This window comes from Papio anubis, chromosome 6 (assembly GCF_008728515.1).
Source record: "Papio anubis isolate 15944 chromosome 6, Panubis1.0, whole genome shotgun sequence".
In the NCBI taxonomy this organism is placed as follows: Eukaryota; Metazoa; Chordata; class Mammalia; order Primates; family Cercopithecidae; genus Papio; species Papio anubis.
The window spans coordinates 112,815,700-112,842,349 of NC_044981.1; the positions used below are offsets into that span (position 1 = coordinate 112,815,700).

At 40.1% G+C, this 26,650-nt stretch overlaps 2 protein-coding genes across 3 annotated transcripts in view; one reads left to right on the plus strand and one right to left on the minus strand.

Moving 5' to 3' along the window:
* Positions 1–3,987, plus strand: part of LRP11 (LDL receptor related protein 11) — a 41,123-nt gene extending 37,136 nt beyond the window's left edge. Inside the window, exon 7 of the mRNA XM_003898053.5 lies at positions 2,065–3,987. Within this exon, the coding sequence (XP_003898102.1) occupies positions 2,065–2,219 (155 nt within the window). The 3' untranslated portion in view covers positions 2,220–3,987. The remainder of the gene's footprint in view (positions 1–2,064) is intronic.
* Positions 3,988–10,652: 6,665 nt separating this feature from the next.
* Positions 10,653–26,650, minus strand: part of PCMT1 (protein-L-isoaspartate (D-aspartate) O-methyltransferase) — a 60,837-nt gene continuing 44,839 nt past the window's right edge. Inside the window, exons 7-8 of one of the 2 annotated variants that reach the window (XM_003898055.5) lie at positions 20,689–20,858; positions 10,653–11,457 (exon numbers count right to left, since the gene is read on the minus strand). In XM_003898055.5, coding sequence (XP_003898104.1) covers positions 11,445–11,457; positions 20,689–20,858 — 183 coding nt within the window. In that variant the 3' untranslated portion in view covers positions 10,653–11,444. Of the gene's footprint in view, positions 11,458–20,641; positions 20,859–26,650 lie in introns of both variants that reach the window. The other variant, XM_003898054.3, reaches the window with a different exon arrangement.

Genomic DNA, 26,650 nt, shown 5'->3' on the forward strand with positions numbered 1-26,650 from the left:
TTTTATTAATACATCTATGCTTCATACATAATTTTATCATAGTAACTATAACATTTTGTTGCATTTTTTCCCATTTAAATGTCTGTCTACCCAGACTTAGTCGTTCAAAAACTGTCTCATTTGCATTTTGCAGAAGTGGAGTACCATAGTGGTTAGAACCACAGGCTCTGGGGCTGTCCTGTCTGGGGTTATTTATTAGCTCTACCACTTAACAATCTTAGACCTAAGTCACTTCAGTCTTTCTCTTTTTTTTTTTTAAGACAGGATCTTACTCTGTCACCCAGGCTGGAGTGTAATTTAAGAGCTCACTGAAGCCTCTACCTCCCAGACTCAAGTGATCCTCCTGCTTTAGCCTCCCAAAGCATTGGGATTATAGACGTGAGCCACTGTGCCCAGCTTCACTTCTCTTTTTTTTTTTTTTTTTTTTTTTTGAGATAGGCTCTCACTCTGTCACCCAGGCTGGAGTGCAGTAGCCTGATCATGGCTTATAACAGCCTCAACTTTCTGGGCTCAGGTGATTGTCCTCCTTCAGCCTCTCGAGTAGCTGGGACTGCAGGTGCATGCCACAACTGGCTAATAATTTTTTGTAGAGACGAGGTCTCGCCACGTTTCCCAGGCTGATCTCGAACTCCTGGGATCAAGCAATTTGCCCACCTTTGCCTTCCAAAGTGCTGGTATCACAGGCCTGAGCCACCGTGCCTGACCCTCACTTCATTCTTGATACCTTACCTCCCTCATTTGTAAAATGGGGATAATAATGGCACCAATTTATGTGGTGGTTGTGAGAAATCAATGATTTAAGCTATAAAGCTGGTATTCTTGACATTAGCTTATCTTGTGGGGGGTGGTATTTATTTACAAATAAAAGGATTACCAGCATTTAGCTCAGTGTCTGGCACATGGAAGAAGGCTTTTAATGAATGCAGAATGAATGAATAAATGAGAGCAAATGTTATAGAATGAGCTACACAAGGGAGATGTTTCTCCTCTAGTTCCGCCAGTCGGCAAGATCCCTACAGCTGAAAACAGTTCCACCATGTCATCTCCAGACCCGGCCTGGCCACACAGTAGATCAGACTAAAAATAGAGCCTGCTAAGCTAGATAAAAAAGACTGATCTTGGCACACCCTGTCCTTCCAGACTCCTGGAAGCCTCGCTACTTCTAGTCTGGTGTCAAGGATCTGCCTCACAGGAAAAACTAAACAGATGTTTTCCTTTAACGTCCAAAATCACACCAGCATATTTGGAAGTTAGTTTTCAACAAAGGTTCTACTGACTGAGTCGGTTCCCTGGATTTAGAAAGGAAATAAATTTCTTAAGCCCTAACCAGAACAAGAAATCAGGAGTTAGTTCATATTTAGTTGAAGAATGATCATATATGAATCCATAAATATAGTCGATGACTACACACAAAAAAAAATTCATGATGAGAATGCCTATTTCAGTTGGATGTAAGAGTGATGGTAATATGTGTACCCATTGATGCCATACAAATTTTGTAGGAAGCTGGTACAGAATTTGGTTTTAAAGAGGTCTGTGTTGGCCAGGCGCGGTGCTCACACCTGTAATCCTAGCACTTTGGGAGGCCAAGGCTGGTGGATTATGAGGTGAGGAGTTCGAGACCAGCCTGGCCAAGATGGTGAAACCCCATCTCTACTAAAAATACAAAAATTAGCTGGGTAGAGTGGCAGATACCTGTAATCCCAGGTACTTGGGAGGCTGAGGCAGGAGAATCACTTGAACCTAGGAGGTGGAGGTTGCAGTGAGCCGAGATTGAGCCACTTCACTCCAGCCTGAGCAGCAGAGCAAGACTTCGTCTAAAAAAAAAAAAAAAAAAAAGTCTAGGTTTGGGACCTGAACCTGTAACTTACAGCCTCCTAGGCAAATAAGCAAATTATGGAACCTCGGTACACTTTAGTTAACCTGCAAAACAGTGGTAATGCTAATACCAATTTGTTTGGATGAAAATAAAATAGTGCATGAAAAGTGCTTATCATATAGTGACCAGTAGCTGTCACTGTGACTAATCACTGGCTTGCCCTCTTCATGTCTAACCTCCTCAAGGTGCGGTGCTACCTCTGGCGCTGGGTTTGGCTATCACTGCCCTGCTGCTTCTCATGGTTGCGTGCCGACTACGACTGGTGAAACAGAAACTGAAAAAAGCTCGTCCCATTACATCTGAGGAATCGGACTACCTCATAAATGGGATGTATCTATAAGAATGTAATTTAAATAGCTTGGGGCAAGGACATGTTTTGTTTATAATTTATACGTCTATTAAGTTCTGGATATTTACAGCTTCTTTCGTTTTTAATTGGGCCAAAAGATTCTGCAAATCCCAAATCTTTGTCTTTATTGTAAAAAAAAGTTCCTTAGGAAGTTGTAACATATTTTGCAATTTAGAGAGGAATTCATGATTAAAGATTTCTAAAAATATAATTCTGATTTATGTAAGCTGTCCCTGAAAATAGAAATTTGTACTTAGCTGAGAGAAAATTCAGTATTTCAGGAGGTGGTATTAGGATGACTGTGTTAACCCCTTACTTTTTAGAAGCCAACTGTTGGCCCCTTACCATGCTGGACTGCTATAGGCCCAGCTTCCTCTCGTTCTGTGGCCCTTTTCTTCCTCTTTGAAGCTCCCAATGTTCTTTTTCTTTTCCCCTCTAAACCTGTTTCTGAGAGTGGATGTCAAGTGAGTTCATGCCTTCAATCAGATGTTACTTATGGTGGGTATACCTAAATTATAAACCTTATGTACAGGTCAGTGAGCCTCAGCAAGATGAGTGTGGGTCCTTCCCAGTCCTCTGACATCATGTCATATAGGTGGCTGCCTCCTTAGACTGACCTTTGGGAGAAAAAAACCCAGACTTTGAATTAGAAAAGCTCTAAGATGGTCATGCAGTGAGATAGGAAATCAAGATGAAAGCAGAGAATCTGGCATGCCAAAAATGAACAGAAACTTAGTTGAGGGCAAAGAGAGCAAGGAGAACGTTTAATACTTCGCTACATCAAGTCAACACTGCTCCATGGTGAGATCACAGCAACTCATTTATATACATATGCCTTTGTTGATGAAAGAGAAAAATGCCAATTGAAGAGAGGACATTGAGTGGATTCCTGGGTACAGCTTTTGTAAAAATATCATCATGGCTTTCATCCAGTGGAGTGAGTCGATTTTTTTTAATGTTATAAAACGTTAGAATGTGCCATCAGCTGATGCCAGGCTTATGTATTTCTAGGGCATAAAACAGTTTTTCAGAAATTCATCTTTATAGAAAACCAGCAGCTAGCTTAGCATCTTTCCCCTTTTAATTTGTAGGCTTTTAAAGGCAAATTATTCCCACCATCACTTAACGCCGGGATTATACACATTCTAGAAATGATTCTGAGAGGAATGTATAGTATGGTATACTATACATATAGTATACTATCTACACTCACATGATGTTCTTATTTACATATTTTTTAACCATAAGTGGCAAATATTTAAAAATATTTGAAAAACACTCCAGAATCTAGTACACTTTATTTTTAGACTGACCCTGAAGTAGGTTGTTCTTTTAACAAAGGGTTTAATTTGGGTGGGGAATATAACATATCAAAATACATGAACAAATGAAAAGTTAATTCTAGAAAAGCAAAGAAATTGGGTATCATTTTTGTTTCTTGGGAAGCTAGTTTTGTTGAATGTTTAGAATTGAGCAAAGATTTAAATTTTTCAAGGGCAGTTTAGAAAAATTAACTTTGTGAATGAACTTAAGATGTCTGTACTCTATATGTGATGCTGTGCAGTTTGTTTTTGTATGGGAAGATGTCACCTATAGCCATAACCAATAAAATAAAAACTGATGAGGCATGCAGCTTTCAGCACATCTTTTATACCTGAAGAAATTAATTTTGTGTTGCTATGGTGTTGAAATATCTGAGAAAAGATGTTCTGTATCTATGTAAACATGATTCCTTTAATAAATTGTATTTTATTATTAAGTCTTTTTTTCCTTTTAATATAATCATAAGTTGCTATTACTGACGGAGCTGTTACTGCATTATTTGGATTCAATCATACCAATCCTATTTTACAACAGGGGAAATTGAGTATTACAGAAAGTGACTTGCCCACAGCCACATAAAGCATACTCGAGGGAAGGAGAATCAAGGTCTACAGAATATTTATATTACCAGGTAGACTGAATGTGACTTTTAAAAGTGATCTTACCTGTAGATTATCTGATTGAAGGAGTTCTGCATCTAAGACAATTGAAAAATAATTTTAAAGGGAAAGGTGTCCACAATTTCTCTCTTAAACATGTTCTTGTGTTTTACTTGTCTTTTCTTAAGGCTCACTTAAACCTCCTCCTGAACACTTAAAACTTACTTTTTCCTTTCATTCTTACTAGACAGCAGCTACTCCTCCAGCCTTCCACAGCATTTTACTATTTCAAATCAGCTGAGTACCCAACACATTCTCTTCCATAGGAAAATAACAGGATTTTTTTCATCTTGCTCCCAATGACTTCAAAACCTGTGGTCCGGCCCCACAACTGAGTCCCACTCAGCAATACCTCCCTTCAGTCACTGATGGCTGTTCACATTGCTCTTTACTAGATTTTCCTTTGGCCCACACATAGAGATGCTTTTTCTCTTTTTTTGAGATCAAGTCTCACTCTGTTGCCCAGGCTGGAGTGCAGTGGTGTGATCTCAGCTAACTGCAACCTCTGCCTCCCAGGTTCAAGTGATACTGGTGCCTCAGCCTCCCGATTAGCTGGGACCACAGGTGTGTGCCACCATGCTCAGCTAATTTTTGTATTTTTTTAGTAGAGATGGGATTTCGCCATGTTGGCCAAGCTGGTCTCAAACTCCTGACCTCAGATGATCCACCTGCCTCGGCCTCCCAAAATGCTGGGATTACAGGTGTGAACCACCACGCCCGGCCAAGATGTATATTTCTATTTGTCTTTCCATTTTGCTGTTCAAGGCCCACTCTTGATTACTTCACCTGTGTAAACAAACAGGTGTGCTGTGCCCCAGAACACAAGCCACCATCCTTACCCTCAGATGTTCGCTCAACATAATGTTGATGCTGCCTCTTAACACAGCATCTGAGCCTGAGATTCCATAATTTGGGCTCCTTGTTAAATTCAATCATATTGTCTCAAAACAATTTCATGTTTTGGTTTGCTTTCTCAAAGTGGATTATGCCACTTTATTCCTAGCAGAATTAATGTTTTGTTTTCTGGATTCCAGGTTTTCTACAATTTTTCGGATTAAAATTGAACGAGAATTTCTAACAAAGACCTGCCCAAGCTGAATACAAAGAGGGAAAAACTTAGTTTGCAGTTTGCCATTCACAAATTTCTTGTCTCACAGATGCTTTTTAAGCATCTGTGTTGCAGACTTTTCTGTTCCTGTCCCCATTTTCCAACCTACTGGATTCTAGTATTCTAAAAATAAAATGAATATTTTAAGTTATAGCTACTTTAGTGGATAAACACAGATTGTCCAGCTAAATAGGAAACCACCAAGGACAAAAATAAAGTTAGACATCCCAAAGCTGAATGGGAATTGACGGGTTAGAACTGAGCCTTCTCCTATAGTTCCCATATTTAGGTCTAAGCATATCTTCCTTCCTAATTATTTCAATTCTCAAATCACATTTTTAAAATCTTGTTATGTCATCACCCTGCAAATTGGAAAGAGATCAACTTACTATTCAGCTTAAATCCTTTTATGAACTTATTTCAAAATTTAGGAAACTTCTCAAAATATTTTAATACAAAAATAATGTTACTTTTACAAAAATAGCTTAGGGAAATTGGGCCAGGTGAGGTGGCTCATGCCTGTAATCCCAAGACTTGGAGAGGCCCAGGTGGGCAGATCACCTGAGGTCAGGAGTTTGAGACCAGCCTGGCCGACATGGTGAAACCCTGTCTCTACTAAAAATACAAAAATTAGCCAGGCGTGGTAGCACACCCGTAAAGCCCAGCTAATCGGGAGGCTGAGGTGGGAGTATCACTTGAACCAAGGAGGTGGAGGTTGCAGTGAGCTGAGATCATGCCACTGCACTCCAGCATGGGGAACAGACCAAGACTCCATCTCAAAAAAAAAAAAAAAAAAGGGCCAGGTGCGGTGGCTCACGCCTGTAATCCCAGCACTTTGGGAGGCTGAGGCAGGAGGATCACGAGGTCAAGAGATCAAGACCATCCTGGCCAACATGGTGAAACCCTGTCTCTACTAAAAATACAAACATTAGCTGGGCATGGTGGCGCACGCCTGTAGTCCCACTACCCAGGAGGCCGAGGCAGGAGAATCACTTGATCCTGGGAGGCAGAGGTTGCAGTGAGCCAAGATTGCACCACTGCACTCCAGCCTAGAGAAAGAGTGAGAGACTCTGTCTCAAAAAAAAAAAAAAAAAGAAGGAAAGAAAAAGCCAAAAAGATGAAGCCAGAAGTGGGGAACCAACAACCATTATTGTAGCAACGATATTAGAAGGATTAAGGATAAGGAAATTATTGGACTTGATTCCCTTTTTGTTTGAGACAGAGTCTGGCTGTGTCGCCCAGGCTGGAGTGCAGTGGCGTGATCTCGGCTCACTGCAACCTCTGCCTCCTGGGTTCAAGTCATTCTCCTGTCTCAACCTCCCAAGTAGCTGGGATTACAGGCACACCCCACCACACCCAGCTAATTTTGTATTTTTAGTAGAGATGGGGTTTTGCCATGTTGGTCAGGCTGGTCTCAAACTCCTAACCTCAGGTGATCCACCCACCTCAGCCTCCCAAATTGCTGGGATTTAAGGGGTGAGCCACTGCGCCCGGCCTGATTTCCTTTTTATCATATTACAATACACAAACATTCCTTGGCTCCTTGGGTCAGCTGGTTTTCTTCAAGTGGGATTCTTTCAGCAGCCCTCTATTTGAGCCAGGTGCTAGGTTCAGTGAGAACACAACACTTATCTTTCCGGAAAATGGTCAGAGGAATCCAGAGATCCAACTGAAATCCAATCAGAACCCATTTGTTTTACTGTTCAGTTCTTTAAGAACACAATAAGTTGCAGGAAATGATTTATACCTAGAAGAATTTTAGCACTTACCTAAAATAAGGTACGAGCCTCTGAACCCCATTTAGAACACTAAAAATAATCCATTTATTTCATTTACAATATTAGTGTTCAGTTACCATACTCACTCATATATTTTAGTAACGTATCAAACTACTGAAAATTTGTTAACATTTAACTGAAAACCAAAAATACCCACCTGGCTAATGAAACAAAATTAGGCAGCTTTGTTTCCTGGCTGACAATGACCAAGAATAGCTTCAAATAATTTGTGAGCATTATCACTCAAAAATGTTATTCTATTTTAGATCAATTGAATTTTTAGGATGCTTTAATACAGGTACATTATACACCAATTTTAAAAGTTCAGTGGGCCAGGCACAGTGGCTCACACCTGTAATCTCAACACTTTGGGAGGCCAAGGCAGGTAGATCCCAAGGTCAGGAGATGGAGACCATCTTGGCTAACACAGTGAAACCCCGTCTCTACTAAAAATACAAAAGATTAGCTGGGCGTGGTGACACACGCCTGTAGTCCTAACTACTTGGGAGGCTGAGGCAGGAGAATCGCTTGAACCCAGGAGGCGGAGGTTGCAGTGAGCTGAGATCGCACCACCGCACTCCAGCCTGGGTGATGGAGTGAGGATCTGTCCCCCCAAAAAAAAAAAAAAAAAAGTTCAGTGAACTTTTTTTGAAAAATGGCACTTTTAAAAATTAGGGCAGTGGAATTTAAAATACTTGCATGAACAATGTTATGGATTATTTTCCCCCCAGAATGTCATTTTCTTCTAACGTTATTGATTAGAAAAGAGTTGAAACTCTCGGCTGGGTGCGGTGGCTCACACCTGTAATCCCAGCACTTTGGGAGGCCAAGGCAGGTGGATCACTTGAGGTCAGGAGTTCGACACCAACCTGACCAACATGGTGAAACCCCATCTCCACTAAAAAAGTACAAAATTAGCTGGGTGTGGTGGCACATGCCTGTAATCTCAGCTACTTGGGAGGCAGTGGATACATTTAAGAATTGCTTGAACCCCGGAGGCGGAGGTTGCAGTGAACTGAGATCGCATCATCACACTCAAAAGAAAGAAACCCTCAATAAAAAGCTGATATTCATAATTCAGGCTTAGATTTTATTAGTGGTGTTTAAGAGATAGGGTTCTTAGGTTTCTACTAGAAGGGTGTAGGAAAGATTTTTTAAAAAAGAGAGGGAGAGGCCGGGCGCGGTGGCTCAAGCCTGTAATCCCAGCACTTTGGGAGGCCGAGGCGGGTGGATCACGAGGTCAGGAGATCGAGACCATCCTGGCTAACATGGTGAAACCCCGTCTCTACTAAAAATACAAAAAACTAGCCGGGCGTGGTGGCGGGCGCCTGTAGTCCCAGCTACTCGGAGGCTGAGGCAGGAGAATGGCGTGAACCTGAGAGGCGGAGCTTGCAGTGAGCCGAGATCGCGCCACTGCACTCCAGCCTGGGTGACACAGCGCGAGACTCTGTCTCAAAAAAAAAAAAAAAAAAAAAAAAAGAGAGGGAGAGACTGAGTCTTACTCTGTTGCCCAGGCTGGAGTGCAGTGGCACAATCATAGCTCACTATAGCTTTGCTCACTACAGCCTCGAACTCCTGGGCTCGAACAATTCTCCTGCATTAGCCTCCCAAGTAGCTGGGACTACAGGAACACATCTCCATGCCTGGATAATTTTTATTTTTTGTAGAGACAAGATCTCACTCTGTTGCTCAAGCTTGTCTTGAACTCCTGGCCTCAAGCAATCCTCCTCCCTTGGCCTCCCAAAGTGCTGAGATTACAGGTTTGAGCCACCATGCTTGGACAAGATTACATAAATTTTGAGAGTTTGATTTGGCCTTTAATAAAACCAAATCTATAGAAAAAAATCTCATTTCAACAGGATCTCACTAGACCGAAACTTTTTGAAATGTTTTCATTGTTGCCCTTCATATTATGTAAAGGAATCACTTCTACTAAGGAAAATGACATAAGGAAATGTTTTAGAAATTATGAATACTAAAGATAAAGGAGACTACCTATACACACACACACACATATATATCTTACAGAAAAAAAAACTCTTAGGCCTAGCTAAAATCCATTATTTCCATTTCTACCCATTTATTCATGCTCCTTAAAGCCCATTCCTGTTTATTCAACATTCTACAATTTTAATTTATAAACATGTAAAGTCCAAGAGCAGTGCTTGAACAATGCTGAAGGCATAGCACTGTCTGTACTAATCAGGTGGCATTTAAGTTTGTCTTATCATATTTACATAATTGTCTCCTCAAACAGACTTCACTCTTGAGAGTAGGGGCCTTTTTCTATCCCCAAAACCAAACATAGAGACTCACATATAGTAAAATGTTGGTAATGGCTATGAAAGACGCAGATCAGTGGATACATTTAAGAATTTAAGTTGTAAAGAAATTAGACCTTTACAACTATTTCAAATGGACTAGTCCTGGACCACAGGAGTTCACGGCCTGAGTATGGAAGCAATAAACATCAGCAAACTGAAGCCAACCATAAACAAACTCTCAAGTTATGGGCACCAAATAATGCTAGTTTCCTGTGTCTAAGACCTTAGCCAAGAAGAGGCACTTGTGAAAAGATGTATGCACAATTTTTAAAAGCCATTTTATTTATTTATTTATTTATTTATTGAGACGGAGTTTCACTCGTCACCCAGGCTGGAGTGCAATGGCATGATCTCGGCTCACTGCAACCTCCGCCTCCCCAGTTCAAGCAATTCTCCTGTCTCAGCCCCCCTACTAGCTGGGATTACAGGTGTGTGCCACCATGCCGGGCTAATTTTTGTATTTTTAATAGAGAGGGGGTTTCACCATGTTGGCCAGGCTGGTCTTGAACTCCTGACCTCAGGTGATCCACCCATCTCGGCCTCCCAAAACTGCCGGGATTACAGGCGTGAGCCACTGCACCCAGCCTAAAAGCCATTTGTAAAGAAGTAATATACAAGACTTTTTTCAAGAGCTCGGGGGAGTGTCTCACATGGCCACAAAGGTTCTTTGCCAGAATTACACACATGCACCCAGTAGAAGGGCTTTGCTGGGAGTGCTGATTCTGCTCATTCTGGAGCTTATATTTCCTCAGTTCTAGAACTCCTAGAAAAACTAACATCTTATTATAAAAGTTATAAATCATAACATTTAAATAAGATCCCAAAGTGCTACTGCCTTCTTAGAAATTCAGCTATAGTCATCGTATTAATAAATGTATTTATAGGTGAGAGATGGGTTTTGGTCTGTTCATCCTCAATCCTGTTCTTTCCTGACTTTAAGTCAATTCATTCACCACTCACTCATCAGCATTTATTGTATAGCTACTACAAGACAAGCCCTGGGCTAGGGAGTCAAAGAGAAATGACGACCGAAGTACAGTCCTGGCCCTGGAGCAGTGTAGTCACATTCTGCAATGTAGTCACATTCTGCAATGTACAGTTGGATTAATGCTATTTACTTACTCAGACTTCGCAAAAGGAAACAACCAGAGAAATAGTTTTTTTCCTGTGATCGTAAACACTCCCTATCTGGTGGATTTGCTGTTCTTTCTTCTATATTCAAAAACAACCAATGCCTCTTTTGCTTTTAACTTTATTTGGCAAAGCAGCACTGCATAAACTGTTCAAGAACTGGGACACAGCTTACACAGCATGTTAAGTTCATGTACATTATCAGCAGCACATTAGTAACAGAAAACAACACTAAACTACAAGTCTCCTATAATTTTGAGAGAGAGAAAGGAAGAACTAAGTCAGTTATGTCCAATCTGAACAGCTGAGTGTTTACAGGACATCACCTGCCATCTTAAGGTTTAATATTTACAAATGCCTAGTTTTAAGGTAACAAAGCAGCTGATTGTATCTACAACATGCTATTCTATGACACCACATCAAAAGCTTTAAAAAGAAAGCTCATCTCTATTTTCTTAGTAGCATCTAACAGACATCCAAATACCAAGAATCTTAACTTGTGAATGGTGGTGTTATCCAATGCACAAAAGCAATCTGATAAATTAATATCAGAACAGAATTAAGTGTCCAAGAAAAGAAAAACCACTCCTCAAAATCAATTGACAAACTAAGTTTTCCATTTTTCAGAACCCTTTCTTTTAATATTTCCAAGTAAAATATAGGCATGTTAAAGTAATATTACACAAATTTACACTCTGTATCCTTCCTCTACCAATTTGGCTCTGTGCCTCTTTGAAGAATCAGAAACCCTAAAAAAAACACACATTTTCATGCTGAAAATAACAGTGTAACAAAGTCCAAAACAAGCTGTGATGGTGTTGGTTTTCAAAAAGCTTTGAGGACTGAGATGAGCAATCCACTGTAATTTTATACTGGTCAAGCTGATGTTGCTTTTACAATTCATCCCTGTGAGGATAAAAGAGAGAAATACATTAGTAGGAGTTACACACTGCCCAATTTGACTTTATAATAGTTTAGATACAACTATTAAGTCAATAAAAATGCACTGATCACCAAGCAACATATTTAAAAGATAAAAAAGCAAACAATCCAAGTGAAAGCAACAGGGGGTCAGCCATTCCAAACATCTTCCATGCCACTCCAGAATGAAGTATGCAACCTCAAGGGCGTGAGTTCTTTTTTATTTCTAAAAATAGATATCTTCCTTCAATGTCAAAATTCAGAAAAATTATCTTTTAGACCTATGTTCATCTTTACACTATAGTAAAATGACAACTTAAGTGTTTTAGAGTTCAAATGAGTTAATAGTTACATTCACAAAATTGGACAAAAATGTGGTCTTTTGCTCAGAATGTCCATTAGCAATTGTGGAGGGGGTCAATCTCCACCTAAGCTCTCTGAGAGAAAAGGCATCATCTGTAGGTATAATATACCTGTCAGCTGATTTCATAAGGCAGCTTTATCAGCTCCAAAAGAAACCATTCGCTCAGCCAGGTGCAGCACTGTACCAGCAACTGCCAGTGAGAGGAAGGAAGGAATAAAAATGCAGTCTAAAATAAACTGTATGGTATCTCAATTATACCTCAGTAAAACTGTTAAAAGTGAAAAAATGAATAAAACTACGAGAAAAGCCCACAAGCCTCATAGCTGAAGGTAATCTGAGTGAAAAAACAAGAACTTTAGGAGTAAAGAAGCAAGATATTGATAATTAAGTCTCAAGTGGTTTAAGAAAAAGGAAAAAAATTACATATATGTATATATAGAAAGAGGGGAAAGAAATGTAGAAAAATGATAATAATTGATGACTCTGGATGAAGAGATTTAGGAGTTATTTGTACTATCCTAGCAACTTGTCTGCAATAAAAATTAAAGGTAAAAGTTTTGAAAAAGTTGTTAAATTTGAAGGGAAGAAGAAATAAAGAGCTCATATTTCACAAGTAAGTGGGGGTAAATTACTGGACAATTTTTTAAAACTAAATTTTATAAATTGTGCAAGAAAATATTTTAAAAATTATTTCTCCAATAAGCTGCCTTTATCCTACAGTATTGGATTATCTATTAAATGACAAATTATAAGTCTGCTTCCTCTTACTATATTCTACCAAATAACAATATAATAATTCTCATAGAACAGCTTTTACTTAAACTCATGCAGGCGTTAAAATATTTCGTCTACAAAGAATTACCTGCAAAGTGCTCTATTCATAAACTAAAATTCACTTGTGCTTTTTAGAATATGAATTGAAGAGATTGTTTTTCTTGTTTTGACTTTTTCTTTCTTTCTTTTTTTTTTTTCTGAGATGAAGTCTCGCTCTGTCGCCCAGGCTGGAGTGCAGTGGTGCGATCTCAGCTCACTGCAACCTCCGCCTCCCTGGTTCCAGTAATTCTCCTGCCTCAGCCTCCGAAGTAGCTGGGATTACAGGCAGGCACCACCACACACAGCTAAATTTTTTTTTTTTGTAGTTTTAGTAGAGACAGGGTTTCACCATGTTGGCCAGGCTGGTCTCAAACTCCTGACCTCAAGTGATCCGCCTGCCTCAGCCTCCCAAAGTGCGGGATTACAGGTGTGAGCCACCATACCCAAGCCAAAGATACTGTTATTTTTAAATAATTTACTACAATTTGGCCGGGGGCGGTGACTCACACCTGTAATCCTAGCACTTTGGGAGGCCGAGGCGGGCGGATCATGAGGTCAGGAGATTGAGACCATCCTGGCTAACATGGTGAAACTTCATCTCTACTAAAAATACAATTAGCCAGGCATGGTGGCATGCACCTGTAATCCTAGCTACTTGGGAAGCTGAGGCAGGAGAATTGCTTGAACCAGGGAGGCGGAGGTTGCAGTGAGCTGAGAACGCGCCACTGCACTCCAGCCTGGGTGACAGAGCGAGACTCCATCTCAGAAAACAATAATAATAATAATAATAATAATAATAATAATGATTTACAATTTACCTCCTGCAAGACATTAAGTATACTGTAAATAAATTCATGCCCCCTCAACAACATAGTACCATTTTCCCAACTATCCTCTCCATCTAAAAAATACTTTAAAAAAGGAAATTAGGTTTGTAGACCTGAATTTTAAAATTAGGGGTTCTAGGGAAAAACAAAAATTTGCTGCCAGCACATGCACAATCTTGTAAAAGCCTATTACTCTAAATCCATGTAACTTTCAAGTTATTAAATTTTTCCCAATGTTCCAAATTCTATATGACCATTTCTTTATCTGACTTACATGCAAAGATCATTTACAATAAAAAATAGCGTGTACTAAATTTTTAGAAAGGCTCTTTAAAATTGCTATATACTATGCTAAATATATTCATTAGGTTAATAACTATTTCTACTAGTATATAATTATACATAATTTAATTATTAGATTTTAATAACTCTATGATACTAACATTTAGTCTTATACATTCTTTACCAATAATAAATGAAAAGATATACTATAAGGAAACAATAATCAGAATCCATGAATGTTTTCTAATAATTTCATGGATCTTCCAAGGTAATAAAAGTGTTGTACAATTTGCTTTGTATGAAGCATTATGAGAGACAAAAAGAATTCCAAAAGTAACAGAAATATATCCCTTCTTTTAAGGATGTAATGTATGTCACAATACTGGAACATATGTAAAGAGATTAAAAAGGAACAATATAGAATATGGAACACAGGATCAATTGGATCCCTTAGCACCAATACTGTCAATCTTGGAAATGCAGTCAATTCCTAACATCTTTTTCACAGATGCAAGGCACTTTAAGAAGATATCAATAAACAAAGAGCTTATAATAATAATAAACTTGAACATTCCTCAGTTTCACAAACCAAAGATGGACCAATTACACTAACTCTTGTGACTATTAAAAACAAAAATAGTCTGGGTGTGATAGCTCACACCTGTAATCCCAGCACTTTGGGAGGCTGAGGCGGGCGGATCACTTGATGTCAGGAGTTTGAGACCAGCCTGGTCAACACAGTGAAACCCTGTCTTTACTAAAAATACAAAAATTAGCCGGGTGTTGTGGTGTGTGCCTGTAGTCCCAGCTATGTGGGAGGCTGAGGCAGGACAATCACTTGAACCCAGGAGGCGGAGGCTGCAGTGAGCTGAGATCGCACCACTGTACTGCAGCCTGGGTGACAGAGTGAGACTCTGTCTCAAAAATATATATAAATACATAAAAGTAAAAATAAAGCTTTTACCAGAAAATTAACAAAATATTTTTACATATAAATATATTTATTTAAAATAAAATACATACTTAAGAACTATTAACTTTCTGTAGCAACTAATACAACTATTACATATCCATAGTCATGAACAAAATTCCACAGATTCTAGGTGTCTGGCCTATAGATCTGGCATTGTCTCCCCTTCTATTAATCCACCGAAATTACAAGTGACATCTTTCCAAGTGTAAAAAGACTCAAGTCTACATTCAAGTTTGGATCTTTACTTGGTACTAGAATTCCGCATGTCCACTAATTCTCATTTTTAAAAATACAGTTTCTGTCACATCTCCTCAGCAAAAATGGGATCTCATCCTCATCAGAGCACTGCAATTAGCTCTGGATTCCTCAGTAAGAAAGGTGGAAAGCTGGTGAGACACAAGAGAAGGTTCCTAGGAAAGTATTTAATGAGTTAAAGTAATCCTGAAGAAAGTTTGAGGCTGGTGGCTCAAGCCTATAATCCCAGCACTTTGGGAGGCTGAGGTGGGTGGAATGCTTGAGCTCAGGAGTCCGAGACCAGCCTAGGCAACATGGCAAAACCCCTTGTCTACAAAAAAAAACAAACAAGAAAATCAGCTGAGTATGGTTACATGCCCTGTGGTCCCAGCTACTCAGGAGGCTGAGGCAGGGGGGTCGCTTGAGCCCAGGAGGTTGAGGCTGCAGTGAGCAGAGATCATGCTACTGCACTCCAACCTGGGTGACAGAGAGAGACCGTATCAAAACAAAACAAAATAAAACAAAACAAAAACAAAAACAGAAAGTTTGAAAGAACAGAAATCATGTAGCCTGGCAAGAAGTTGACTAGGGAACTTTTTAGATGATAATTCCCAGAAAACAGTGACAGTTTTTTAGTTGTAGCTATCTACCCACTTCTCTCTATCCTTACTAACACTGCCTTAATGCAGACCATCATCATTTCACTCCTGAATTGCTATAACCACTTCCTGTTTCTGACTCGACTTTTGTCCCTTCCCAGGCTACTCTCTACACGACAGCTGGAGTTATCTTTCTGAAATGTAATTCTGATCACTTCACTGCCTGGCTCCCTACTGTGAGTCTGAACACTACCCTGTAACTGCCTATTCATCTTGGTCTTTGCATCTCCTACATTACTGTAAGCTCCATGAGAGCAGTCAGTTTCAAATTCACAGCTGACGACTCCTGGCACCTAGTACAGTAACTGGCCTAGTTGGCATATGCATATTGGTTAAATTCACAAATAATATTAAGATCCTCATGCTGAAAAATATTTAACAACTGAACAAATGGCCAAAGAAAAGCATTAGATGTTTCTTTTTCAAAGGCAATTTAAAATACACTTTTTTTTTCTGTCAAGAACAGTTTAAGCTTACATTGGCCTAAAGAGAACAGAAATAGTGCACACAAAAACTAGAGGACCCTCAAATCTATTCCAGACTTAAATTTTAAAAGAAGCATGGGTACCTACTTAGGGGAAAGGGAAAGGAGGTAGTGGTGAGAACTGATTTCAGACCACGTTTGCCACAGGGCCCCTTCCTCCGACTTCTGGTCTAAGTGATGCCCCAGTAAGAGAGCAGAGAGGGGAGATAAGAAAGCTGAGGTGACTCAGAGACCTAGTAGTAGCCACTTCCCTCTCTCACTACAGCTCCTGTCAGGAACCAAGCTCCCATGCCCTCCACCCCTGACCCTGGCTGTCCCTGTTCTCAATGGGTTTCAGTACAGTTGTTTCCTGCTACTTCCCCTTTAGGTCTATAATGGTAAAAGCTTCTTGCTATTACCCTGGGTGTCCCTGATCCCTGGGTATAACAACATCCTTTATTTGTTTCCATAACCTTTCCCATATTTCTCTGAAAAGTCCTTTCATTAAAATCATTTCAAAATCCTGTCTGAGTACGCCTTCTGTTTCCTGGCTGGATCCTGATTGACAAGTTTATCGACACAAAGAGATATTACAGATGAATGGTCTCTTCAGATTTTAGGTTAACTATTGATGTTGTCCCCTCTAAAACACCCTATTTTCCAGTAATTTTTTAGGCCAAATTTTTTTTTTTTTTTAATGTGGTAGTTTGGTTTTTTCCCAATTTAGTTTCTAGATTTTATTTTACCTTTATTTACATTATTTAAACTTTAAGAATTACAATCAAGCAACCATCTTTTTAATTAGAACCAATCTCTGGATACAGGAAAATGTATTTCAACAAAGAGATTTTAAAAATCTACAACAGAAAAAATTGGAAAGTCCTCTTGGTACAGCTGGAGAAAATTTTTTTTTCTGATGGTGCAAACATGTAAATTTGCTTGATTTCTTTTTTTCTTTTTGAGACAGAGTCTTGCTCTGTTGCCAGGCTAGAGTGCAGTGGCACAATGTAGCCTCACTGCAACCTCCGCCTCCTGGGTTCAAGCGATTCTCCTGCCTCAGCCTCCTGAGTAGCTGGAATTACAGGTGCCCGCCACCACGCCCAGCTAATTTTTGTATTTTTGTATTTTTTTAGTAGAGATGGGTTTTCATGATGTTGGCCAGGATGGTCTCGATCTCCTGACCTCGTGATCTGCCCGCCTCGGCCTCCCAAAGTGCTGGGATTACAGGTGTGAGCCACTGTGCCCAGTCTAAATTTGCTCAATTTTTTAAAAAAACTTTGAAGGTTAAAAAGAAAACCAGGTATACATTTTTTTTGAGACAGAGTCTTGCTCTGTTGCCCAGGCTGGAGTGCAGTGGCGTGATCTCAGCTCACTGCAAGCTCCGCCTCCCAGGTTCACGCCATTCTCCTGCCTCAGCCTCCCGAGTAGCTGGGACTACAGGTGCCTGCCACCACACCCGGCTAATTTTTTTTTTGTATTTTTAGTAGAGACGGGGTTTCACCGTGTTACCCAGGATGGTCGCGATCTCCTGACCTCATGATCCGCCCGCCTCCGCCTCCCAAAGTGCTGGGATTACAGGCATGAGCCACTGCACCCACTCTAAAAGCAAGTATACATTTAATGTTTAGCAGATGACTGCATAATTTAAAAATTTAAAATTTAAAAATTTAAATTTAAAAATTTAAAATTTAAAAATTTAAATTTAAAAATTTAAAAAAAAATTTTAATTTAAAAATTTAAAAATTTAAAAATTATTCTAAATTTTTTTTTAGAGATAAGGTCTTGCTCTGTTGCCCAGCCTGGAATGCTGTGGTGATCACAGCTCACAGCTGCTTCTGGGCTTAAGTGATCCTCTCATCTCAGCTTCCCAAGTAGCCAGAACCAGAGGTGCACACCACCATGCCTGGCTAGTTCTTAAATTTTTAGTAGATATGAGGTCTCACTATGTTTCCCAGGCTTGTCTTGAACTTCTGGCTTCAAGTGATCCTCCCACCTCAGCCTCCCAAAGCATTGGGATTACAGGCATAAGCCACCGTACCTGGCCCTATTTTAAATTTGTTAATACAAATAGTTTGGTTTTATCAAGGATGGATTCAGGTTTTGTGGTGGCCTAAGGTTTATATAATTAGAGAGCAGGGGAACCTTTTTATGAAGTTAAAAAAAAAAACAGTAGGACTATGCTTAATATAAAATTAAGAACAGAGCCGGACATGGTGGCTGACGCCTGTAATCCCAGCACTTTGGGAGGCCAAGGCGGGCAGATCACCTGAGGTCAGGAGTTCAAGACCAGCCTGGTCAACATGGTAAAACCCCTTCTCAACTGAAAATACAAAAATTAGCTGTGCACCTCTACTCCCAGCTACTCGGGAAGCTGAGGCAGGAGAATCGCTTGAACCTGGGAGATGGAGGTTGTAGTGAGCTGAGATTGCACCACTCCTCTACACAGCCTGGGTAACAGAGCAGGACTCTGCCTTAAAAAAATTTTTTTTAAATTAAATTAAATTAAGAACAGGGTCAGAGAAAACCTAGGCAAGCAAGGGCTCTGCAGCTTCAGCTTTGTCAGCTTCACAGTAAATCTACCTCTAGTCACAAAAACAAAATTCCCTTTTTATAATTCCTTCATAATTAAGTTATAGGCAAGATGTTCACTAATATTTACTGTATATAAAAAGAAAAATTTCAAAGTTTCTAATGAAAATCAACTCATCAAATTTCAGTAACATATTTGCCCCTTTTATACTATAATAATCTCACAATTATGTAATTGTATAAACCATACTAGAAGCAAAGTGAAGGAAGGTTGTAGTTAGTTGTTAGTAACTACATCTGATTCCAGTTGAAAAAACCAGTAATTTTTTAAATGCCTTTTTAATTTTTATTCATTTATTTATTTATTTTTTGAGACAGAATCTTGCTCTGTTGCCCAGGCTAGAATGTAGCAGTGTAATCTCGACTCACTGCAACCTCCGCCTCCTGGGTTCAAGCGATTCTCCTGCCTCAGCCTCCTGAGTGTCTGAGACTACAGGTGTAAGCCACCATGCTCGGCTAATTTTTGTGTTTTTAGTAGAGACACGGTTTCACCATGTTGGCCAGGCTGGTCTCAAACTCCTGACTTAAGATGATTGGCTCGCCTCAGCCTTCCAAAGTGCTGGGATTACAGGCATAAAATGCCTGGCCTAAAATGCTTTTTTTTTTTTCAGTGGCTGTGCTCCAGGCTATAATTCACAGAAAATAGCTATTGGTGAAGAATAAAAACAAAATTGAGAGATCTATTAAACTTATTATCACCCCTTTTACTTATTAAGAAAATAATTATTTTAAAATAAGAATCTTTATGTCAAATAAAAATAGATTCTAAGACAAGGAAACTGTAAAGCCTTTCTTGTTTTGGCATTTAATTTCAAGTAATTTGGGCTAATGGCACTGTTATGTACTGATGTCTCTCTCATGGAAGGGAGTGGGAAGCAGAGGAAAAGAGAAGAGAAATCTTGGCTTCAAACAAAATACTCAGATTATGCTGAGACATAAAACAAAAGTGGACATTTTTTATAAGCCATGCTGTGCTGAAAGTTGCTGCATGCTGCTGACCCTTTGGGTGGGTTTGTGAGACCTGGGCACTCATTGGGTAACTTGTAGAATCCTTGCCTGTCCCTAGGAATTTAGCCAGAATAGCTTAAACAGTGGTTGGCCTATTCTATAGAATGGGGAGAAGGTGAATCTTAAACAGGGCTGAATGAAAAATAGATATGGGCTGTCAGGTATCTATGATTTGGTTGAAACAGATAAACCAAGCTGAGAGGTAGAATGTCCTCTCTGGTATTGTGACATTTTAGAAAATTGAGACAACTGTTATCTTTCCCCTTCTTTCTCCTTGTGGGTACAATAAACAGGGCAGGAAATGATGGCCCCTTGTTTTTTTTTTTGTTTTTTTTTGAGACAGAGCCTCGCTCCGTGTCCCAGGCTGGAGAGCAGTGTCAAAATCTCGGCCCACTGCAACCTCTGCCTCCAGGGCTTAAGCGATTCTCCTGGCTCAGCCTCCTGAGTAGCTGGGATTACAGGCCTGCGCCCCAACGTCCAGCTGATTTTGTATTTTTAATAGAGACAGGGTTTCACCATGTTGGCCAGGCTAGTCTCAAACTCCTGACCTCAAATGATCTGCCCACCTCGGCCTCCCAAAGTGCTGGGATTACAGGCGTGAGCCACTCCACCTGGCCTCTTTTACAGACCAAACTCATTGTTTCCATGCCCATCCAGTGCTATAAAAATAATTTAATATAAAAACAGAGTGGCTGATAATGAATAAAAAATCCTTACAAAGTACTGAATTGCAGCTGAAAGTCTCTTAAAAAAAAAAAAAGAAAAAAAAGCCTTTGTGCCAACCAAGTCTCACCCTCCCTTTCCCAAAGATATATATGTTAAATCAAAATAAGGGCAGACCATGCAACATTTTTCACATTTTTAATGTAATGAATTTCTGATGTTATAATGGAGCATAAAGGTGACAACTAAAAACAGCTCTTGTAATCTAATGTCTTAAAATCCACACCCTTTCACCTTGCATGTGTGGAAGAAGAAAGAGCAGAAGATAAAATCACTTCCACCTGGACCACTGCTTTTCTTTATCTGTTAAAGGCACGTATATCACCCCCATCAGAGGCTTCATTTTGACGCTGCCATCTTGTAGCTTGTCATACTGCTCCAACATTTGGTTTCCACCTGCAGGACCAACTGGCAATATCAATCTTCCTCCAGGCTTTAACTGGTCTATTAGCTAAAAGAAAAAAAAAAAAGCACATACACATCAAGTTACAGATTTTATTTTATTTTATTTTATTTATGTATGAGACAGGGTCTCACTCTGTCACTCAGGCTGGAGTGCAGTGACATGATCTCGGCTCACTGCAACCTCTGCCTCCTGGGTTCAAGCGATTCTCCTGCCTCAGTCTCCCAAGCAGCTGGGACTACAGGCACATGCCACCATGCCCTGCTAATTTTTGTATTTTTAGCAGAGACGGGGTTTCACCATATTGGCCACACTGGTCTGAAACTCCTGACCTCAAGTACTCCACCCACCTCCAGCTCCCAAAGTGCTTGGATTACAGGTGTGAGGTACCGTGCCTGGCCCAGATTTTATACTAATAGTGATTTGACATCATTATAAACAACTTTTAGTGTCCATGGGCAGAAAGCAGAAATGTTCTTCATTTAGTATATACAGGTTAAGGCCAGACATGGTGGCTCACGCCTGTAATTCCAGCACTTTGGGAGGCCAAGGTGGGCAGATCACTTGAGGTCAGGAGTTTAAGACCGGCCTGGCCAACACAGTGAAACCCCAACTCTTCTAAAAAAGTACAAAAATTAGCCAGGCTTGGTGTCGGATGCCTGTAGTCCTATCTACTCAGGAGGCTGAGGCAGGAGAATTCCTTGAACCCGGAGACGGAGGCTGCAGTTAGCCAAGATCACGCCACCACACTCCAGCCTGGGTGACACAGCGAAACTCCGTCTTAAAAATAAATATACAGTATATACAGATTGAGCATCAATAATCTGAAAACCCAAAACTGGAAATGCTCCAAAATCCAAAACTCTGAACATCAACATGATACCACAAGTAGATAATTTCACACCTGACCTCATGTGGCAAGTCGCAGTCAAAATGCAGTCACAACTTTATTCCATGCACAAAATTATTTGAAATATTACATAAAATTACCTTCAGACTATGTGTATAAGAGTTATAACATAAATGAGTTTTGTTTAGACTTGGCCCTATCCCCAAGATATCTCATTATGTATATGCAAATATTCCAAAATGCGAAAAAATCTGAAAAAATCCAAAATCCAAAACACTTCTGGTCCCAAGCATTTTGGATAAGGGATACTCACCCTGTACATACTTTGATTGTTATATTATTACTCAACTATCAGCCTCCTCTACTAAACTACAAGCTCTTGAGGATGGGGACTATGTCTTACTCATCTTTGTGCCTTTAGCATCTAACACAGTACCTGGTACAACTGCAGTGCTCAAAATGTTTGAACTGAACCATCTAATATAGAACTATCCTCTTGGCAGGCCAAAGGCAGAACATAGAATTCTAATGCCTGTGTGCCTGTTTGGAACCTTTGTGGATTCGAAGGGAGGAGGAGGGGAGGAGAGGAAGTGTAGAAAATCAACAAGGAATCCCTATCCTATTATTGTAGAATCTAGGGCATCACTGAAGGGATAAGGGAACCCTAGTTCTGATTAAATTCAGGTTTACTGGTACCATAAGGAGGGAAGGTAGGGCTGGAATCCCTGTAGCATTACAATGAGGACACTCCTGTCAATGAAGAACCAAGAGTACTCAATGAAAGCTCTTACAGTCAGAAAACTTTTAAATCATGTTACCATTTTCATATAGCTTTATGGATCACTATTAATAAAAGACATTAAAGAAGAAATCTTACTTTGGTTTTTTGTTTTGTTTTTTGTTGTAGTTTTTTGTTGTTTTGAGACTGAGTCTCACTCTGTCACCCAGGCTGGAGTACAGTGGCACGATCTCGGCTCACTGCAACCTCTGCCTCCCGGGTTCAAGCGATTCTCATGCCTCAGCCTCCCAAGTAGCTGGGATTACGGGGTGCCCACCACTGAGCCCGACTAATTTTTTTTGTATTTTTAGTAGAGACGGGCTTTCAACATGTTGGCCAGGCTGGTCTCAAACTCCTAACCTCAAGTGATCCGCCTGCCTTGGCCTCCTAAAGTGCTGGGATTACAGGCATGAGCCACCACACCCAGCCAGAAACCTTACTTTGGGTATTTATTACCTCAAGAAAGGGTGCCCTCAGTCAAAATTTTGGTTGTCTGCAAATCTATTTTGTTGTTTTTCTCAATTTCAAGGCTTATAATGATAAACAGCTGACTTCCTCTCCCTACCCCACCCTTGCTCTCTAAATCCAGTTATTTCAAATCATTTTAGCTATGTCTTCTAGTATTTACCTTTATATTTCAAAACATAAGCTAGATAAGGATTGAACTCTCTTAATCTACATTCTGCTTCCTTCCCCCAACCAATCATTTTTTATTAAAATCATTTCTAGTTATGACTGTGTAACTATGATTTGCTGCTGAGTCAAGAAGTATCCAATGATTGTTTCCTTTCCTCCTCTTGCTCCAAATCTGAGCTGGTTATTCTCCAGGCCTGCCGCACAGCTTCCATCTAGGCCCTTCCCTTTGTAACAATCCCGTAAACTTCCATGCCTCTGCCTGATCAAGATGCCCTATGTGGTTTCCTCTTTTGGTTTTTCCTACTGTCTGTCTCTTTCCTCATTTCATTTTTGGATGACAAAAATGGCATTTTAAGACATTAAATTTTAAGACATTTTAAGACATCTTAATCATTTAAGAAAGTTCCTTTGGAAGCATTTTGTGAAATAGTGCATGGAATGTATTAAAAGAAAGAGATGGAGATTTGCAAACCTAAAACTATCTTTAATCTATTTGGTGATGTGTGTGCATACATAATTCAAGGTTGGAAATAATTTTCAGCTCAGAATTTGATGGTTTGGTACTCTGACTTACAAATTCTAATGCTGTTTGCAGTTTGATACCTTTCTGATTACCAGTCCTTAACAGGAGATCTGTTTTATTTTTCTAGAAGCTTTCATTTATTTATTTATTTTTAGAGACAGGGTCTTGCTCTGTCACCTAGGCTGGAATACAGTGGTGCAATTATGGTTCACTGAAATCTCAACTTCCCGGGCACAAGCAATCCTCCCACCTCAGCCTCCCACGTAGCTGGAACTACAGGCACAGGCTGCCACATCTGGCTGATTTTTAAATTGTTTTGTACAGATGGGGTCTTGATATGTTGCCCAGGCTGGTCTCAAACTCAGGTCCTCAAGAGATCCTACTTCCTTGGCCTCCCAAACTGACAAGATTACAAGTGTGAGCCACTGCACCTGGCCTCTAGCGGCTTTCAGAATCTTCTCTTTATCCCCTAATATTCTGAATATACATGATATGGTTCTTTTTTCTTATTTTAAAAATTCTTTGTGTTAGGCACTCAGTTGCAAACTATAGAATTACGTCCATCGGTTTTTAGAAAATTTCTTACTTAGGGATTAGTGCTGATTATTCCTCATGCGGAGTTTCAAGCAGCACTCCCTCTTTTCAGACCCATGCTTTACCTATGATTTTCAAGGTCTTGATGCCACCAATTCCTAAGCCTTTTCAGAGTTTTGCAGAGCAAACTGCGTATGCATAATATTTCACTCTGTAGTCTCTTTAGTTTCCATTTCCTCCACCCTCCTGGGTCAGCTATTATTCCATCTGCTTTCTATCTTCACACACTGTAGAGTTCAGGATTGCAGGTATAGTCTCCTAGTTAATTGAGTATGGAGTTTATGCTTCTGTTTTTCTGGCTATCTTGGGGTGATATCCAAGAGAAGGCATAAACCTCTTCATTCTGCTATCTTAAAACTGGAAAGCCGCTTCAGTACATCTATCTTAAATCAGATGTATACATACCCCTATAATACTTGCAAGTATTACTCCAATATTTAAATTCAATTTAATTAGATCTAGAAATATCTTTCAAGATCACCTCAGGGTCCCAGTAGGGAGAAATGGGCCCTGCACCCACTCCCCTCATTTAAGCACAGTTCTATTTCAGGTTTTAACTGTTCACTCTAGGTTGTCAATATTTTTTTTTTTGAAAAGTTAAAAACTCATTGGTCATGTGTTCAAATTCAATTGAGCTGTTTGTTTATGACTTGTAAAATTTTCTGTATTATATTAATACTTCAGTTAAAATGTGTTAAAACCACTGGTTCAATCTACCTTTTTTTTTTTTTTTTTGAGACAGGGTCTCACTTTGTCACCCAGGCTGGAATGCAGTAGTGCAAGCATGGCTCACTGCAGCCTCAACCTCTCAGGCTCAGGCAATCCAAGCTATCGTCCCACCTCAGCCTCTTGAGTAGCTGGGACTATAAGTGCCTGCCACATCTAATTTTTGTATTTTTTGTAGAGATGGGATTTTGCCATGCTGCCAAGGCTGGTCTCGAACTTCTGAGCGCAAGTGATTCATCTGCCTTAGCCTCCCAAAGTGCTGGGATTACAGGCGTGAGCTACTTTAAAAACAACAACAACAACAAAACAAAACAAAAAACAGATAATCAACAGGGCCAAAGCAATTAAGTGATTTTCCCAGTCACTTGGCCAATAAGCAGCAAGTCAGTGACCAGAACAAATTATCCAACTTTCAGCTTCCCATAACTGATCTAAGCCTACAAAAAAACCAGATGAGACTAGGCAGAAGAAACAGTGTCACCTTCATCCCCTGGTCATCTAGTCAAGAACTACGCAAGAGGCATGTGTAACAGAAATCTAGGACCACAGGCTAGAGTGCCACAGCACAAACATGGCTCAATGCAGCCTCAACCACTTGGGCTCAAGCAATTTTCCCACCTCAGCCTCCAGAGTAACTGGGGCTACGGGCATATGCGCGACCATGCCTGGCTAATTTTTTTTCTTTTAAACAGGGTCTTGCCATGTTACTCAGACTGGTCTCAAACTCCTAGGCTCAAGCAATTCTCCCACCTTGGCCTCCCAAGGTGCTGGGGTTACAGGTATGAGCCATCATGCCTGGCCATATATCCTACTATTCTTTAAGATTCAGTTCAAGTTCCATCCCTATGTGATGTCTCCGTGACCACTCACTGCACAATTCTCTCCCTCATATGCATATTTTATTTTCCTTCCAATAGATATCATGTGTTAATTATATGCTATCATATTGCTAATTTCCTGGTTACATATATGACATATCTCTTCTAGAATACAAGCTTTGTGAGAATACAATGTATGGCAAATACTTTCTCATATCTCCCATACACCAAATACAGCCGTACATATTATGGTATTTAAAAAACATCAAACTGGCCGGGCGCAGTGGCTCACGCCTGTAATCCCAGCACTTTGGGAGGTTGAGGTGGGCAGATCACCCGAGGTCAGGAGTTCGAGACCAGCCTGGCCAACATGGTGAAACCCTGTCTCTACTAAGAATACAAAAATTGGCTGGGCGTGGTGGCAGGCGCCTATAATCCCAGCTATTCGGGAGGCTGAGGCAGGAGAATCACTTGAACCCAGGAAGTGGAGGTTGCAGTGAGCTGAAATTGCGCCACTGCACTCCAGCCTGGGCGACAAGAGCAAATCTCCACCTCAAAAAAAAAAAAAAAAAAAAAAAAAATCAAACTGATTATCAGGTCATAAACTCCAAAGGGATTTTCCCAATTCTACTGTTGTCCTAGTTCTTACCTGGATCAAATATGAGCGCCACAAGCTGGGGTTTAGTAATTTTCATGTCATTTATACAATTGTTTGCATATGAAAAAAGAAAAGAGTAATAGCTAATTGTAACCAAAATGTATGATACGAAAATCTAATTATATTTTAAACATAGGCTGGGCACGGTGGCTCAAGCCTGTAATCCCAGCACTTTGGGAGGCCGAGGCGGGTGGATCACGAGGTCAGGAGATCGAGACCATCCTAGCTAACACGGTGAAACCCCGTCTCTACTAAAA